The 17751-nt window shown below is 43.8% G+C and overlaps 1 protein-coding gene and 1 long non-coding RNA gene across 2 annotated transcripts in view; one reads left to right on the forward strand and one right to left on the reverse strand.

Moving 5' to 3' along the window:
* Window positions 1–12245, reverse strand: part of PPM1E (protein phosphatase, Mg2+/Mn2+ dependent 1E) — a 174478-nt gene extending 162233 nt beyond the window's left edge. Inside the window, exon 1 of the mRNA XM_004608626.2 lies at window positions 11398–12245. Coding sequence (XP_004608683.2) covers window positions 11398–11921 — 524 coding nt within the window. The 5' untranslated portion in view covers window positions 11922–12245. The remainder of the gene's footprint in view (window positions 1–11397) is intronic.
* Window positions 11759–17751, forward strand: part of LOC129403679 (uncharacterized) — a 52498-nt gene continuing 46505 nt past the window's right edge. The window contains exon 1 of the long non-coding RNA XR_008629375.1: window positions 11759–11888. This is a non-coding gene — a long non-coding RNA (uncharacterized LOC129403679). The remainder of the gene's footprint in view (window positions 11889–17751) is intronic.

The following is a 17751-nucleotide window of genomic DNA, read 5'->3' on the forward strand; positions in this document are numbered from 1 at the left end:
AAATGGAGTAGGAGGATAGTGATTCAACAATGAGACTAGTGATTAGAAAGCTTTCTTCAGAATTTATCTGGAGGGCAAAGTAGAGATAAGTGAGGAAGGTATACAGGAAAGAATGCTGACCTTGTCCAAAAAGAAAGCTGGCCTCTGTCCCCACCTCCTGGGAGGTAACCTCTACATCCCTAGAATTTCTGGAGTAATCACTGTCTTTTGTTATTCAAGGTGGACCCCTTGAACCAAAGGCAATACATGGAGGGAAACTGTATACAATCATGTGGACAGTCAATAAATTTAAAAAATAAACTCTGGATACTGAAGCTCGTAACCATTTTTGGCTGGCAAAACTTGTTGGACACTGGTGCCTGGAAGACTGTGTGTGCCTTTAAACCTTGTAGCCTGGCTAACTATGACTAAAGAGTACAAATATTTTAAGCAGCAGGCAACAACTGACAATCTACGTAATTGAAATTCTAGCAGAGGTTCCCAAAATGATTTTACTTACTGCCCATATTTCATGGGAGGGTAAGGCATCCCTGAAGACAACTCACATTTGAAACCCTCTGAGAGTATGCCTATGTACCTCTTCTTCTGGTTGGTCCTAATTTAGTTTTTTCATATGATTAATTATAATTATTAGTATAAGAGCTTTCTTGTGAGTCTTAAGGTATATCAACTAATATGGAGGTGTTTTTGCTAAACCCCAAGTGAAAACTGGCCTTCTTTTGTTTTATTTTGTTTTGGGGCCACACCAGGCTGTTCTTCTGGCTCTGCTTTCAAGGATCACACCTCAACCCAGGTAAAAGCTTTACCAACTGTACTACCGCTTTGGCCCAGTAAGGATGGTCTCATCTCCTTAACTCTGTAGTTGAACCCTAACTCCTTTCAGGTGGGATCATAAATCTTGGGCAGACTTGGTTTCTGGAAGACTGTGCCTTTAAACCTTGAGGTTTGGCTAACTCTGAGAAGCACTGTAGCATTGTGATACCATTGTTCACCAATTTGCTTGAACAGGCACCAATAATGTCCCCATTGTAAGACTTTTTACTGTCTTTGGCATATCGAATATGCCACGGGTAGCTTGCCAGGCTCTGCCATACAGGCAGGATACTCTCAGTAGCTTGCAGGGCTCTCCAAGAGGGAATCAAACCTGGGTTGGCCAAGTGCAAGGCAAATGCCCTACCCGCTGTGCTATCACTCCAGTCCAACTCTGAATAAAGAGTAAAAATGTTTTAAGCAGTTGATGACAATTAGACAATCTACATAATCTAAACTCTGGCAGAGATTCCAAAACTAATTTTGCTTACTGCCCATATTTCATACATACAAAAAACTATTTAAGTAAACAAGCAGGAAGCACTCATTCTCCATACTTCCCTGAGACTACTGTCTGTCTGTCTCTCTCTCCCTCCCATCTCTCTCTCTTTCTCTCTCTCTCTCTCTCTCTCTCTCTCTCTCTCTCTCTCTCTCTCTCTCTCTCTCTCACACACACACACACACACACACACACACACACACACATACATACACACAAAAACACACATGTCCCAGCAGGGTCACTATTGATTGCCCATTTTAGGAAACTATTCTAAAGGAATCAATTTGGCTACAATGGTGAGAATGTATTTAGAGAAGACTCAGATTGGCAAGAGATGACAATGAGGAATGTGACGAGATGACAGGGGAAGTAGAAGACATGTTTATATCTATGAGACAAAATTTGTGAGGGAGGGGTCCGAAAAGGTAAAATCAGAAATGGACCCACCAGAAAAAGAAGTTTTAGTTTTATTTGAGGGAGTAGAAGAAGAATTGGATTTGGTTTTAGATTATTTAATTTTAACAGGAAATCCAGCTAAGGTCTTTTAAAATCTTTTTGAGGAGGTGGAAGGCTTTACCTGAACCTCTTGGTGCAATTTCTAAAGCACCTCCTCAGTTCCAGAAATTCAGGTGAAGACTTGTTACTATAGGCAGTCAAGGTAGGAAAGGAGGTAAGAGTTGGAGTCCAGAGGCCAGGGAGACCACTCAAAGAGATGGTGCTCATAACTGCATGGAGGGGCCTAGATCCCAAGCACTGCATGGTCCTCTGAGCACCTACAGAGGTGGAAGCAGACACTGAGCACCTCTAGGGGTGACACAAAAACAAGAGTTGGGATCCAGCCAGGGATATAGTTCAACATATGTGAGGCCCTAAGTGCCATCCTCAGCAGCAGAGGGGAAATGTGGGTAAGAGTTGGGATCCCAGGGGTATGGTGCCACCAACAGGTTAACCTGTACCTGCGGGGTGAGTGCATCAGCATTCTGTTGTTAAGGCTTCCCAATACCCCAAAATTGTCACTGTGCCTTTGACCAGACTCCAACAACTTGGGACCAAGTTTACCCAAATGCTTGGGACCTAGCATTTGGTCATTTAATAAATTAAATTTAATTTAAGAAATTAAATGACTGAATGCTAGGTATGTGGAAGCCACACCCACAAACCACCTCCAGCTCAGCTATACAAGCTCATTTATTGGCCTTATTTCAGAGACCTATAGATAAATCTCGAACGAGATCAAAAGCCACAGATAAGCTCAAACCCGAGAATGGCTGAACAGACTGGGGTAAATCGGAGTCGGGCAGGTTGGCCTGATGGCCCACCCAAGCAGAGCTCCTAGCAGCCACTTGCTTCCACAATCCAAAATCACTGCCATAACCCCGGTCTGACTCCACCGTCTCAGGATGGACCTCACCAAGATATAATCTGCTGAAAAGTCTGGTATGCAGATTTTGTGACTGAAATCTCCAGGCTTTCTCAGAGTTGGGATAGGCTACCTCCCCCCACTTCCCCAGTACACATGGAAGCACTGGGAGTCACCCCCATGAACCAACTCCAGCACCACCCTATAAACTCTATACTGGTCTTGCTTCAGAGACCCCTAAATAAATCTCGAAAGAGATCAAAAGCCGCAGTTAAGGTTGGACCCATGCATGGCCAAACAGACTGGGGTAAATTGGAGGGGGGGCAGGTTGTTCTGTTCCTGCCCAAGCAGAGCTCCCGGCAGCCACTTGCTTCCACAATCCAAAATCGCCACCATACCCCCAGCCTAACTCCACCGACTCAGGATGGTCCTCATCATATTATCTGCTGAAAATTTTGTAATGTGGGTCTTAGTGCACCAACAGCCCTGGCCCAGAAACACAGCAGCAAGTTTTGGAAGACACCACAGCACCAGAGATCTCTCTGGGTCCCATATCAAGACAATTTTGCTGAAGCACCCCAGATGGAGCAGGTGCAGTCTCCCCGCCTACTCCAGATGGAATTCCAGTGACCAAGAGCTTCCACAAGCAAGGCCCAAGTATGCGGATTCCAGGACTAAATATCCAGGCCACATGGTGACAGAGGACCCCAACTGTCCCTCCCTGCTCCCCACCCTCCCAGCAGACTGGCTGTAATGCCCACAAGTTGCCTCCAGGTGCCATTTTAGCACACCAACAGCCCTGACCTAGAGACACAGCACCAAGTCCTGGAAGACACTACAGCACTGGAGATCTCTCCATACCCCCATACTGAGCCAATTTCACCAGGGCACCCCAGATAGAGCAGGTGCAGTCTCCCCGCCTACTCCAGATGGAATCCCAGTGACCAAGAGCTTCCACAAGCAAGGCCCAGGTATGCGGGTTCCAGGATTAAATCTCCAGGCCACATGGCAGCAGAGGACCTGGACTGTCCCTCCCCAGCTCCCTGCTAGCCCAGCAGACTGGCTGTCAAGCCCACAATTTGCCTCTGGGTGACATCTTAGCGCACCAACAGCCGTGGACCAGAGACTCCTAATTGAATCCCAAAACGGATTAGTGTCATACAGAGATGTCTTCGGAACCCAACCATTTATAATCTAGAAATTTACATTTACAATCGCGGCTGCTTGAGCTCTCATGATATTCAAAATGAGCAATGGAAAATAAATTATCAAGTGTCTGCCTCTGGCAGGTAGGCTTGAATGGTGGTGGGAACATTCAAGCAAAACATAATGCCCACAATTAGAGAGAGAGAGTATTGGAGAAACTGTCTGCCATAGGGGCAGGGTGAGGACTGGCATTGGGGGTAGGGGGGTTACTGGGGACATTGGTGGTATAAAATGTGTACTGGTGGAGGGATGGGTGTTCCATCATTATATGGCTGAATCTCAAACATCAAAGATTTGCAACTCTATCTCACAGTGACACAATAAAAAAAAAGTAATGTGGAGTTCGTGCCCAATTCAATCAGTTTAATCAATGGCTGAACAAAGAGCAGTACTCCTACATTATTAAAAAAAAAAGTTGGGATCCATTAGCATTATGGGGAATCATTGGTTTAAACTACAGACAAGTTAATCTGATTTGTAAAGGTCAAGGTTAAACATAAACCTTAAAGACTGACAGAGTATTAAAAGCTCACAAATAATAAAGTGAGAGGCAAAGCAGCAAGAGGCAGCAGAAAACCCTGAATATAGTTAGCACTGAATAGTTGGTTTTTCCAGTGTAAACTTTCTCCACTTCTTGGATTAAATATTTATTACTTTTTTCCCTTTTTTTGGTTTGATTTTAGGTCACACCGTATGACGTTCAGGGACTACTTTCACTCTGAATTGTAGTGGGAAAGGGGGAGTGAGCGGTAAGAGGGGCTCCCAGCTGTGCTCAGAGAACCATGCGATGGCAAGGGTAGCAAACCTGGGCTCCTAAATGCAAATCATCTGCTCCAGCTGTTAATACTTTTTAATGAGAAAAAGAATGTAGGGGCCAGGGAAGTGGCCCAAATAACTGGATACAAAGAACTGGTATGCATATACAGGGTCCCAGATTCAATCCCCATCACTTTATGGCCTCCCTGATACCACCACAGGGGATATAGCTCTGGTTTCCACCAAAGATTAAAAAAAAAAAAATTAAGAACGATGTATTCGGGAGCCAGAAAGTTAGCTCAATGCATGAATGAGGCCCCAGTTCCCTCTCTGATACCAACAGATGTGGCCCTGGTGACCCCAACACAGCAGAGCTCAAGCAGCTCTGCATTGTCTGCTGTCAGGAATCACTGGGCTGAGTATTACCAGAACTGCTCCCCAACACTGCTTAAGGAACCCCCATACAGATATTTTGGGGAAAATTGAGATAGAAACCAGGAACTCAAACATGCAAAACAGGGGGCTGGAGCGATAGCACAGCGGGTAGGGTGTTTGCCTTGCACACGACCAACCCGGGTTCGAATCCCAGCATCCCATATGGTCCCCTGAGCAATGCCAAGGGTAATTCCTGAGTGCAGAGGCAGGAGTAACCCCTGTGCATCGCTGGGTGTGACCCAAAAAGAAACAAACAAACTAAAAAAAACATGCAAAACATGCAATCTGCCACTCACATACCAGGCTCTGAAAGATGTAGTTTAATAGGATTTTTTTTTTTTAATAATACCTGTTTTCGGCTATCCCCAAAGACTGAGGCTTGCTCTTCAAGCAAACACTTATATCGCTTGTCTCTATGCTTGCTTGTTTCCACTCTGGAGAAGTCCCTGTTTTCTCTTGAATGCGTTACTTTTCCCCTTTTATCCCCTCATGTGTTTCTAAGAAAATGTTGTTCAATAAAAACTATCTTGCTTCACTGGGGGAAAAAAAGATCAAATCTAGGTCTTCTACAACACAAAGCACATGCCAGGGCCAGAGCAATAATCCAGCAGGTAGGGCATTTGCCTTACACACAGCAAGTCTGAGTTTGATCCCCAGATGTACCCCATACATCCACTAAGCCCCACCCAGAGTGATTCCTAAGTACAGAGCCAGGAGTAAGGCCCGAGCACTGCCAGGTGCTCCCCTCCCTCTCCCCCTACAAAAAAAAAAAAAAACCACAAATCATGTGCTCAATCAAATGAGCTATTTCTCAGGTCCAGATGTAGTTTTAAATAATTTTTTTTTTTTTACTTTGAGGCCAAAGTAAAAAAAAAAAAGCTAAATGAGTCCTAGCAGTACTCAGGACTCATTTCTGGAGGTGACAAGGATTGGCCCAGGCTCTGCCATTGACAAGGCAAGTATATAACCCCTGTAGTATCTCTCAGGCCCTAAATAAATACAATATAATTTACATCTATGTATTTTTCCATTTATATACTTGCAAAGAGTGTGAGACAACGTTTATTACTATCCTGACCTTTCTCAAAGTCATAAAGGATTCACATAATTCAATGTAACTAAATTATTACTTCTAAACAATGACTTTCTTTCCCAAGCCATTTTCAAAGTACCCACCCTCATTACTACAGAAACCATCTGGAACTATTTAACTTTGCCAGGATGCTGGGGTATCTATTTCTCCCGAGGGAAGTACAATCCAAACTAATGAATAAATGAAGAAAATGCTCTAAAAATGTAATGACATATAGCTCTAGTAAAGATTTCAGAGAATTTGTTTTTTCTGAAATAGATTATCTTCAGTATAACATAAACAAAATATACTGTATTGACCTATGCAACCTATGTTCTATATTCACATCTGCAAAAAGATCAATTAGAAATTTCGAAGATATAAAATACCTCACCTCAATCATGTCAAATATATTTTCTCATTCTAAAAGAATTTTAGAAACCCCCATTAGGATTACAAGATTTCTAAAGTCAGAAATCCTAATTTTAAAATATTAGAAAATAATCTCTCATGGTAAATTTAAGTTTCTTTTTTCGTTTTTGTTTTTAGTCCACACCTAGAAATAAAAGCTCTGGGACCACTACTGTGGTGCTCAGACAACAACATGCAATGTAAGGGACTGAATAAGGGCCAACCATATGTAAAATAAGCACCTCAACCCCTGTACTATCTCTCTGGACCAAGATATTTAAATAAAAAACTAAAAAATCATTTTATAACTAGCTGTTGAAGGTATATTATCATTAATATTTTTATTGACAACAGAAACAATAATTCTAAAATAGTGCATTGGGGCTGGAACAATAGCACAGCGGGTAGGGCGTTTGTCTTCCATGCGGCCAACCGGGGTGTTGATTCTCAGCATCCCATATGGTCCTCTGAGCACCACCAGGGGTGATTCCTGAGTGCAAAGCTAGGAGTGGCCCCTGTGCATCACCAGGTGTGACCAAAAAGCAAAAATAAATAAATAAATAAATAAATAAAAATAAATAAAATAGTGCATGAATTCATCATTGATTCTATGGTTTAATAAATTGAAATATTTTGCATAGATGGTCCTTTAAAATATATATAACTATGACAATGATAATTGGAAATGATCACTCTGGACAAGAACTGAAAGTACGTAATGGATATACATGATAACCTTTCAATACTTGTATTGCAAACCATAAGACCCAGAAGGAGAAAGAGAAGGATACAGAGACAGAGACAAAGAGAGACAGAGAAAGAAAAGAGAGAAGAGAAACTGGGAACATTGGTGGTGGAAAATACACACTAGTGAAGGACTTGTGTTGAAACATTGTATGACTGAAACCCAATCATAAACAACTTTGTAACTTTGTAACAATGTATCTCACAGTGATTCATATATATGTATATATATATATACACACATATACATACATACATATATACATATATTTGGAGGGGGCAGCTGGGGAGTAGGAAAATATATATACACATATATATATATGTATATATATTACTATAGCTAGATGCAGAGATACAGGGTGGGGTAAGGCACTTGACTTGTAAGCAACAGACCCAGGTTTGATCCCCTGTACTACATACGGTTCCCTAGAGTCAGGCTAAGCTCTGAGCATGGCTGGGTGTACTTCTTCCCCCCCAAAAAAAGTACAAAGAGTCCATAACAGGGATCTTTCTTATCCAAAGGGACTTTTGCCATTTTCAGATTCTTTTTCTTTTTTGTTTTGTTTTGGGCCACAACTGACAGTCCTTTTTTTTTTCTTTTTGGGTCAGACCCAGTGATGCACAGGGGTTACTCCTGGTTTTGCACTCAGTAATTATTCCTGACGGTGCTAGGGGGACCATATGGGATGCTGGAAATCGAACCCGGGTCAGCCACATGCAAGGCAAACGCCCTAGACGCTGTACTATTGCTCCAGCCCCACATTCACGGTCTTATTCCAAGCTCTCTGCTAGGGGGACCATATGCAGTGCCAAAGATTAAACTGGAGGCTGTATGTTTAAGGCAAGTACCTTTACCTTTACTCTCTGGCTCTCGAATTATTTGTTTTAAATATTGCATGTTATTATTAGTTGAGATAATAACCTAAGCACATATTTCCCATCTTGAAGCCTTCAGGCAAAATCTTTATCTCAAATATAATATGGAAAATATTTTAAGTTCCTAATTTTATTTTAGTAACTGGAGCGATAGCACAACAGGTAGGGCATTTGCCTGGCACATGGCCAACCCGGGTTCGATTCCTCTGTCTCTCTCAGAGATCCCCGGCAAACTACCAAGAGTATCCCATCCACACAACAGAGGCTGGCAAGCTACCCATGGCATATTCGATATACGCCATCAAATGGCAAAAAACAGTAACAGCAAGTCTCCCAATGGAGACGTTGCTGGTGCCCGCTCGAGCAAATAGATGAACAATGGGACAACAGTGCTATAGTGCCAATTTTATTTTGTCCATTAAAACCTTGATCCTTAGGGTCAGTGTGGGGTTGAGTGTGCAGTCAACCTAGGTTCAATCCCCATATCGTCACTCTCAAGCACTGCCAGGAGAGATCCCTGAGCACTGAGCCCAGGAGCAAACCCTAAGCACAGCCCAGTTCAGCCCAAAAAACAAACAAAATTAAATTTAAAAAAATCCTTGATCCTTTACTTACCTGTGTAACTATTTATCACAACCCAGTCTGGAGTTTACCAAAATAAAGAATAACTATAGGGGCTGGAGCAATAGCACAGTGGGTAGGGTGTCTGCCTTGCATGCAGCCAACGTGCAATCGAACCCTACCTGGGTTCAATTCCCAGCATCCCATATGGTCCCCCCAGCACCTCCAGGAATAATTTCTGAGTGCAGAGCCAGGAGTAACCCTGTGCATCACCACTTGTGACCCCAAAAAGTAAAAAAAAAGAATAACTATAGCTATTCTTATTCTAAAAACCCTTTTGAAAAATCCAAAATATTTACTACCCTTTTTTGGGGTGCTGGGGGACAAACCCAGGGTTCTCAGGGCTTACTGCTCTTGTCTCTGTGCTCAATCAACACTCCTTGTATGCTTGGGGCTATATGCAGTATTGGGGATTAACCTGGGTCAGCTGCATGCAAGGCAAGAGCCCCATTCACTACCTTTTTACAGCAAAATTTCAACTAATATATATACTAAAGCAGTACACAGAAAAGCACCCCATTTTTTTGGTATATTTTCTGGTATTTTTCTATATTTCTAATATACTGACAGGAAAAAAAAAGAACAGGAGAAACTTAAAACTGGTAATAAGCATGGGTTTGGGCCACACCCAGTGCGGCTCAGTGCTTACTGCTCCTGGCAGTATGGGTATGCCAAGGATGCCAGGGATGGAACCCCCAGTCAGCCACATGCAAGGCAAGACCCTACCACTGTACTATGTCTCTGAACCTTGTTCCATACTGGCCAGGACTCGAGTCCAGTGAACAGGGTGCTGGCCTTACATGTGGCTACCCGAGTTCTGTCCAAACTTCCGTTCTCAATTAGATGGCCATTCCAATGGCCATATTCAACTGAATATGTTTTTCTAGTTTATGTCCATGTTAAGTTAATGTTGCTTTCCTTCCATATGGAAAAACATCCATCAACTTATAACATCTTTATAAAGATTTCCCTTTAAAAAAAAAAAAAAGAACCTGAATGCAAATGTTTATGGCTTTTCTAACCTAATGACTTTTTTCAATGGACCTTCCCTAGTTAAGTTTAACTCTGCCATTGTATTTGTAATCACAGAAACTGTCAAAATAGAAATAGTCTGAGAAATTTTTTTTGCACTTTGGTAAACATTTTTTATTTTATTTTGAACAAGAAGTTGAAAGTGTTTTCATATAATGTTAAAAGTGACATTTTGTAAGTCCTTTTCTAAATGAACACTACAAAAATATGCTAAAATTTAATACTGTTAAATTGAGTGGTGGTACTACAAGACATTTGATTTTTCACAAGGCCCAGAAGGCATTACTTTAGTAATCAGCTAGTATTTCCAAATTTTAGATATTTATAAAATGCGGGACCTCAACACTGTCCACTTCTACAGTAGACAGATCAAATGTTTATTTTCTATAGATAAGTTTCGGCTTTCACAGTAAGAAAGATTTAATGAGAAGTCTGCTACATGGAAGAAAGTACACACTCGGGGATCTTCTCTTAATTTAGGCTTCTGAGAAAATCCAAGTGAGTTTTAACTTAATTGCAGTGCATTTTGCAGTAGAGAACTTTTATGAGGGCCAGAGAGTAACACCTTTCATTACAACTGAGAATGCCAAAAGACCATCAGGGTTTATCAATGATTTTGGAGACCTGCTAAATAGTCGGTCATCTTTTGCTGAACAATTCCAGTTTTGAAATCCACGCAATTGTAAACCGTTTCTATTTCAAGCCCATAAAAACCAGAACTGGGATGAAAGGCAAAGCCTTGACCTTTCTATTTTAGACTTTCATCTGTGTAGCTAAGCCATCTGCTTTCTCTCCCCTACCCCTACTTAATGGACTGAAAATACTGCACCTAATTGCAATTTGATCAAACCCGCCTGGCTTTCCCACTTGAACCAATTACATCTTCTGTGTCTTTCACCTGAAGGCTCCCCTTGTCCATTTCTGCTCCCCACCCCGCCCCCACTTCCCCGCCAATTCCTTCTCCCCTTGCCTAACTCGCCAACCTCTTTCAAGCTCCCAGTCTCCCGCGTCCCAAAAGCCATCATCTAAAAGAGCTCGGCACTCTCGGTTCAGATCCCGGGGACGGAAAAATGCCTCGAGCCTCCCTCTCTCTCCCCACACGGTTCTGGGGCCACTCTGCCCGTCTCCTCGTTGTTGTTGCGGCTCCAAACGCAGGCGGCATCGGGCAGCTTAGCCTAGAAAGGAGCCGCGTCTCTCCACCGCTACACCGGGGACGCGGACGAGCAAAGACCGGCGGGAGTGTGTGTGGGGGGGGGGGGGGGATAAGGGGGCTCCGGGAGGAAGCGGGGCGCGGGGAAGACCGGGCTTCCCGAGACGGGAGGGCGAGATCCTGCCGAGGCGCCCAGCGAGAAAAGGGTGTGTGCAGAGTGGAGCAAGAAGTGGGCGGTCGCGGGGCAGCGGGCCGGGGGCCCGGCGGCGGGCGGGGACGCTTTCCACCGCGCCACGCGTGGGAGTGGGGGAACGAAGCGCGGAAAAAGAGAGCAACTGGAGCGGCCGAGGAAAAGAGCGTCGAGGCCGGCGCGGCGCGGCGCGGCCGGCGGGCCCACCCCCAGCCCGGCCCCGCTACTTAACTATTTGTAGAGCTGCTGCAGGCACAGGTCCAGGCTCTCGCCCTCCACCTCCTCGCGGGTGATGCGCTCCGACAGCGGCCGCGGGAGCGGAGGCAGCGGCGGCAGCTGGGGCTGCGGCGGCGGCGGCGGCGGCGGCGGCACGGCCGACTGCCCCGGGGCTGCGGGCGCCTCCACCTCCTCCTGCTCCACCACCACCACCTCCTCCTCTTCCTCCTCCTCCTCACCCTCCGCCGCCGCCGCGGCCGCCGGCTCCTCTTCCACAGCCTCCTCCTCGGGTTCGGGGTCTGGCTCCGGCTCGGGCTCCCCTTCCTCCGTCGCAGTTACGGGGGCCGCCTCCCCGCCAGGTTCCTCGACCGAAGCAGCCTCAGCCGCCTCAGCGGCTCCCAGTTCCGACTCGGGCTCGGGCTCCGACTCGGGTTCGGGTTCCGGCTCGGGTTCGCCGCCACCGCAGGGTCCGCGAAACTCGCCCAGAAATAGCTCCAGGAAGCGCCGGTAAGTTTTCTCCTCGGGGCTACAGCCGGCCATCGCTGCTCATGCCCCGGGGCCGGCCTGGAAGGGGGTGGGGAGCCGCTCAGGAAGAGGAGGGGGCTTGCTTTCGAGCCTCGGGCTCCCGCAAGGGCGGTTAACGGCCGCACCGGCAGGAGCGATCAGCACCGGGTTGCCTGGAGAGGGCTCCCGCAGGCGTGCGCGCCGCCGAGCGCGGACGTGCGCGGCCCGGAGGCGGGGGCGGAGCGCGCCGCGCGCCCCTCTCGGGTCTGGAGGGAAAGTTGGTGGCGGGCGCGCGCACGGGGTCCAGTGGCGGCCCATCTTCTAGCCCTCCCGAGAGCTCAGCCCACGCTGCCTAGAGACTGTTGCCATGGAAACCGGTTCTAATTAAGATTTTCCAGGGTCCCTCCCGTCGAGTCTGCAGAGTCGAAAGGACACTCGACTCGCCCGCTCTCCAACTCTGAATGTCATTATTGTACGGGATACCCTCACTTCAAGAGGGTAAGAGTGAACGAAAGCATCTCCAAGTACCGGTATTGCTTCCTACCTGGATTGGATTTACTTCTTAGCTCATGCTTCTGCCTTGCCTTTCAATCCTTCTCTGTTGAAATGGCACACTGTGAACACCTTTTGTTGATGACACTCGTGGAAGAAATAGATTTGAGAGGTGGAGGTGGGGAGGGCATCAGAAACCTATCAAGCCGGTGAAGTCCTTTGCATAAAATTCTCTTACTTGATTCTGTGAAGTGGTGTATTTACTTCTCAGAAATAAGATGAAGTGTTAAGATGAAGTACTTTACTTGCTTCAAGGAATCAAAACTATTGACCATGCTTTGCAATGGGAACCCAGGATGACAACCTCCAGGCCTTATCCTTTACTCACCTCTACCATTGAAGATTCAACAGTGCATGGTTTCTATAAAACGGTATTTGTATAGGGAATAAAAGTTTATTAATTGTTTTCAAGTTAGTGGACACTGCCTTATGATTCTATTTTAGAGATGAGGAAACAGGCTTAAGGACATTTGGTCTCTTTCAAGGTCACACACAATGATGAAACCATGACTAAGTCCAGCCCTTTTCATGGCAAAGTCAACATGTTTAGTCTCTCCATAAATATATATGAAACTTTATTATATAATGTCCCTTTTCCCTGCATTTTGTTTATTCTTCTTTCCCATCTCCCTGAGCCTTTTTTCTTTCTTCCTTAGATTGAAATTGAAATGACTTTAAATGATTCTAATTTTCTTCCCAAACTACACACAAACCTATTATTTTCTAGTCTTGCTGAGGGGGGTGGGAAAGGGAGAAGCTGTGTTGTTATACAGCTGTATAGATGATAGCATCATTACTACACACTCCCATGTCCATGGCAACATATAATTCAGCAAAAACATAGTGATTCTTTTTCTACTTTAAAAACATGTTTGCAAATTATCAACTCCATCCTCTCAATTTATTGTTTCTGACTTTCAGTTGGATTTAGGATCTAAACTATCATTTCTAGTCTTTTAGTGGCAGAAAAAGGAATCTCCCTGCTAACAGTTTTTACTAATACTGTATTCTAAATCCCTAACCTGATACTGTTATTTTAAGATTAAGAAGGTTGAGCTCACTAATGTATATTATGTATCATGTAAAATAGAGTTCCATTTTCTCTAGATTAAATAATACATGATACAAAGTATACAGTGAGAAATACACAAGTCCTCTATAACTATTTCTGTTTGAAAGGCAAATGGAAAGACCCAATAAATAAGCCTGTTTTCAGACAAGCCAAATGTATTTATATGTGTTTGTTTAAAACATCATTAGTGTAAAGCAACTTCTCTATGACATGCCAAGAAAGTCTTTAAACTCATTTGTCTTTGTTTTCAATCCACCTGTTCATTTCCATCTCAGAAAGTCTAGAGAAGATTGACAAAACTTTAAAGCTGCAAGCCTAAATGCCGACAATTTTACATTACAACTGTTTAATACCTCAGAATTTGACACAATGACATTTAGTTCAAGAGTACGTGGCTGTCAACTGAACAATTCACATCAAGCTACACCTTCCTACTTTGTAATGTAGTTCCTCCTTCATCTAGATGACATTTATTTGTGACATTAATTTATGCTCAACCCACATATCAAAGGGAGGTGTTATATGTTGGAGAAACATTACTACTAAGAGTAAAAGAAAAAGCCCACACCTCTATATTACTATAAATGAGAGGTGTATTTGCTTATGTTAATAGAGATATTCCTTCACAAAAGATCATTATGGATCCTGTTGCAACCATTTGACAGTAGCTTTGCCAGAAGGTAGCTGACAGCAGAGCTGAGATCTCAGAGCAGCTGTGTAGGATGATTTTGCCATTGTCGAGAAGTCTTTTTAATCACTATCTTACACTGCTTTACTTTTCATACACTTCTAAACTTCCCTTTATTACTCTCTATTAGAAACATTGGAGGCCAGAGCAATAGTACAGCAGGTAGAGCGTTTTCCTTGTACATGGCTGACACAGGTTTAATCCCTTGCACCCTGTATGATCCCCGAGCTCGCCAGGAGTAATCTATGAATGCAGACCCAGGACCACCGGGTATGTCCAAAAAAATAAAAGAAAATTGTACTGTAGGGTCCACAAATATAACTGAGCAGTAGAGCAAGCACTTGCCTACATATGAGAGCCCTGGGTTTCATTCTCCAGCACTGCACTGTAGTACTGTAGCACTGTCATCCTGTTGTTCATCGATTTGCTTGACCGGGCACCAGTAATGTCTCCATTGGGAGACTTGTTACTGTTTTTGGCATATCAAATATGCCATGGGGAGTTTGCCAGGCTCTGCCATATGGGCTGGATACTCTCAGTAGCTTGCTGGACTCTCCAAGAAGAACAGAGAATCAAACCCGGGTTGGCCACATGCAAGGCAAATGCCCTACCCGCTGTGCTATTGCTCCAGTCCAAGATAAAAAAATTAAAATATTGAACTATCAAAAGCACGTGTTAGGGACTGGAGCATAGCACAGCGGGTAGGGTGTTTGCCTTGCACTCGGCTGACCCAGGTTCAATTCCCAGCATCCCATATGGTCCCTCGAGCACCACCAGGAGTAATTCCTGAGTGCAGAGCCAGGAGTAACCCCTGAGCATGGCTGGGTGTGACCCAAAAAGAAAAAAAAAAGCATATGTGTTAGAGGTATTGAAATTTTCTCATAAGAATTGTACTCTCTCTACTCTTTAGCTCTTTGGAGGAAATGCACAATGTCCTTTCATGGGCACTGTTATAAGGATGATATTTGTGTAAAGCTAAAAAGAACTGTTGAATTTGGCAGTATCTAACCCTATGACCCAGTAATTTCTTCTTCCAGCTATTTACCTACAAGAAATTTTTAAAAATCCATCAAACACATACACACACACCACAAGAAAACAAAACTGTGCAGATGTTCACAATAGTTTTATTCACAATAATTCAAACTTAGAAATAACTCAGCTATGCATCAACAAGTAAATACATAAACAAATTGTATTATATTCATACAATGGAATACTAGTCAAAAAATAAATTAGGCTGAAGAAATAGTACAGCAAGGTAAGGTGCTTGCCTTGCATTCAGCTGACCCAGGCTTAATCCTTGGTTCTATAAATGGTCCCCTGAGTAAGCCCTGAGCACCTCCAGGTATGGCCCCAAAACTAAAAAGAACAACATAAAATGAATATCAAGCACATGTTGAGAGAAAAAAAATCATGTATAAAATAGTATATGGATATGAAAGAATCACATACTACGTGATTCCATTTATATAAAATTGTATAACAAGTTAAAGACTGCTTGGACTGGAGGGTGGATATGGGAATTTATGGCAGGAAGTTAAAGAGAATTTTGTGTAGTGATTAAAATGTCCTATAGCTCATGGAGATCAGAGCACTAGTAGAGCAGTAGGGCATCTACTTTGCATGCAGCTGACCAGAGTTTGATCCCTGGCACCACATATGGCCTTCTGAGCCTCCAGGAGTGATCCCTGAGCACAGAGTCAGGCATAAGCCCTGACCACCACTGGGTATGGCCCAAAAGCCAATAAATAAATAAATAAAGTGTTCTATATCTTGGGGCTGGAGCGATAGCGCAGCGGAGAGGGCGTTCGCCTTGCACACGGCCGACCCAGGCTCGATTCCTCCACCCCTCTTGGAGAGCCTGGCAAGCTACCGAGAGTATCTTCCTCGCACGTCAGAGCCTGGCAAACTACCCATGGCATATTCGATATGCCAAAAATAGTAACAAGTCTCACAATGGAGATGTTACTGGTGCCCACTCGAGCAAACAGATGAGCAACGGGATGACAGTGACAGTGACAGTTCTAGATCTTGACTGGTGGTTATCAAGGGAGGTACATTCATTTTATGAAAACATTATCATGTACATTATAAATAAACATGTAAATTATACCCCAATAAAGTTTTTTTTTAAGTTGAAAATCCGATGAATGTGTCCATCTTTGCCCATTTTACTCTGATATCCATTCCTTCCCATTCGCTCTGCTCTGTGGGGTAGGGGGACTGGCTCTTTCAGACTATATTCAGCAGGCAGCTGAATTCCAGCAGGGATTTTCCCAGTGGCAAGCATAGGCAAGAAATTAGAAGGTGGGAGGAAAGGAGAAAAGTCAAGATATTTCTTTCCTGTTCCCTACCTCAGTCCTACAGAGGTGCTGGCGCTTCTCCTTTGCAGCTTTGCTCCCCGTGACCATGGACACTGAGGCTCCATTTTGCCTGTGACATAGCCCCTGAATTCTAGGAACATCATCTTCCATTTGTCCTTCAACCTCAAGATAGCACCTTCCAGCTTTCTAGTTTTCATAGCTATGGAAAATATTCCTACATGTTCTCTCAAAATTCACACTGAAATCCTAACTCCAAAAGTTAGGAGATGGCCTTTGGGGGACAATTGGTCAGAAGGACAGAGACCAAATGAGTTAGATTTATGTTCTTTAAAAAACGATTCAGGAGAAACCCTACCCCACTTCTACTACATGAGCACACATGAGTGCACATTTTATCTGGGGGGAGAAGCATAGGGGGGTGGGGCCACACTGATGTTGCTCGGCCACATTTGGGGCCTGGGAGACAGTATTTGTGGACGTAACTCTGAATGCTACTGTAATGATACATGTTATTAGATATGTTTCAAAATCCATAGCCTGTCCAACACAAAAAGTAACACTAAAATATGGACTTTAACACTAATTATGTATTGCTAATGAATTACATATCAATATTGGATCATTAATTATAACAATTATATTTCATTTGTGCAAGATTTAATACTGTGGAGGTCCAGAAAGGTAGTACAAGGTGCTTGCACTGCATGCAGCTGACCTGGGTTTGATCTCCAGCACAGTGTATGGTCCTCTCAGCACCCCCAAGAGTGATCTCTGAGCACAGACCCAAGAGCACACCCCTGAGAACAATAGGGTATAGTCCCAAAAACAACAACTGTGGATACTAAGGGCATATGGAGATTGTTTTTGTCATTCATATATTTAAAAACTTAAAACTGCTCTAGGGGCGGGGCTGGAGAGACAGTACAGCACTTACTTTGCACATGGCCAACCCAAGTTTGATCCTTACACCACACAGGGTTCCCTGAACACCAGGAGGAATAATTCCTGAGTGCAGAGTCAGAAGTTATCCCTAAGCATTACCAGGTGTGGCCCAAAAACCAAAATACCAAACAACAAAAAAATTAAATGCGCAACAGCAAAAATCATTTATTTGAAGCTGCTAGTATAGCTCAAATGACGACATATTTTGTTTACATAAAATATTGACATGTTTTTGAGACATAGTAACAAATTATACATATGTATATTAGATCTAGTGACCTGGGT

Source organism: Sorex araneus, chromosome 3, assembly GCF_027595985.1.
Source record: "Sorex araneus isolate mSorAra2 chromosome 3, mSorAra2.pri, whole genome shotgun sequence".
NCBI classification, from domain to species: Eukaryota; Metazoa; Chordata; class Mammalia; order Eulipotyphla; family Soricidae; genus Sorex; species Sorex araneus.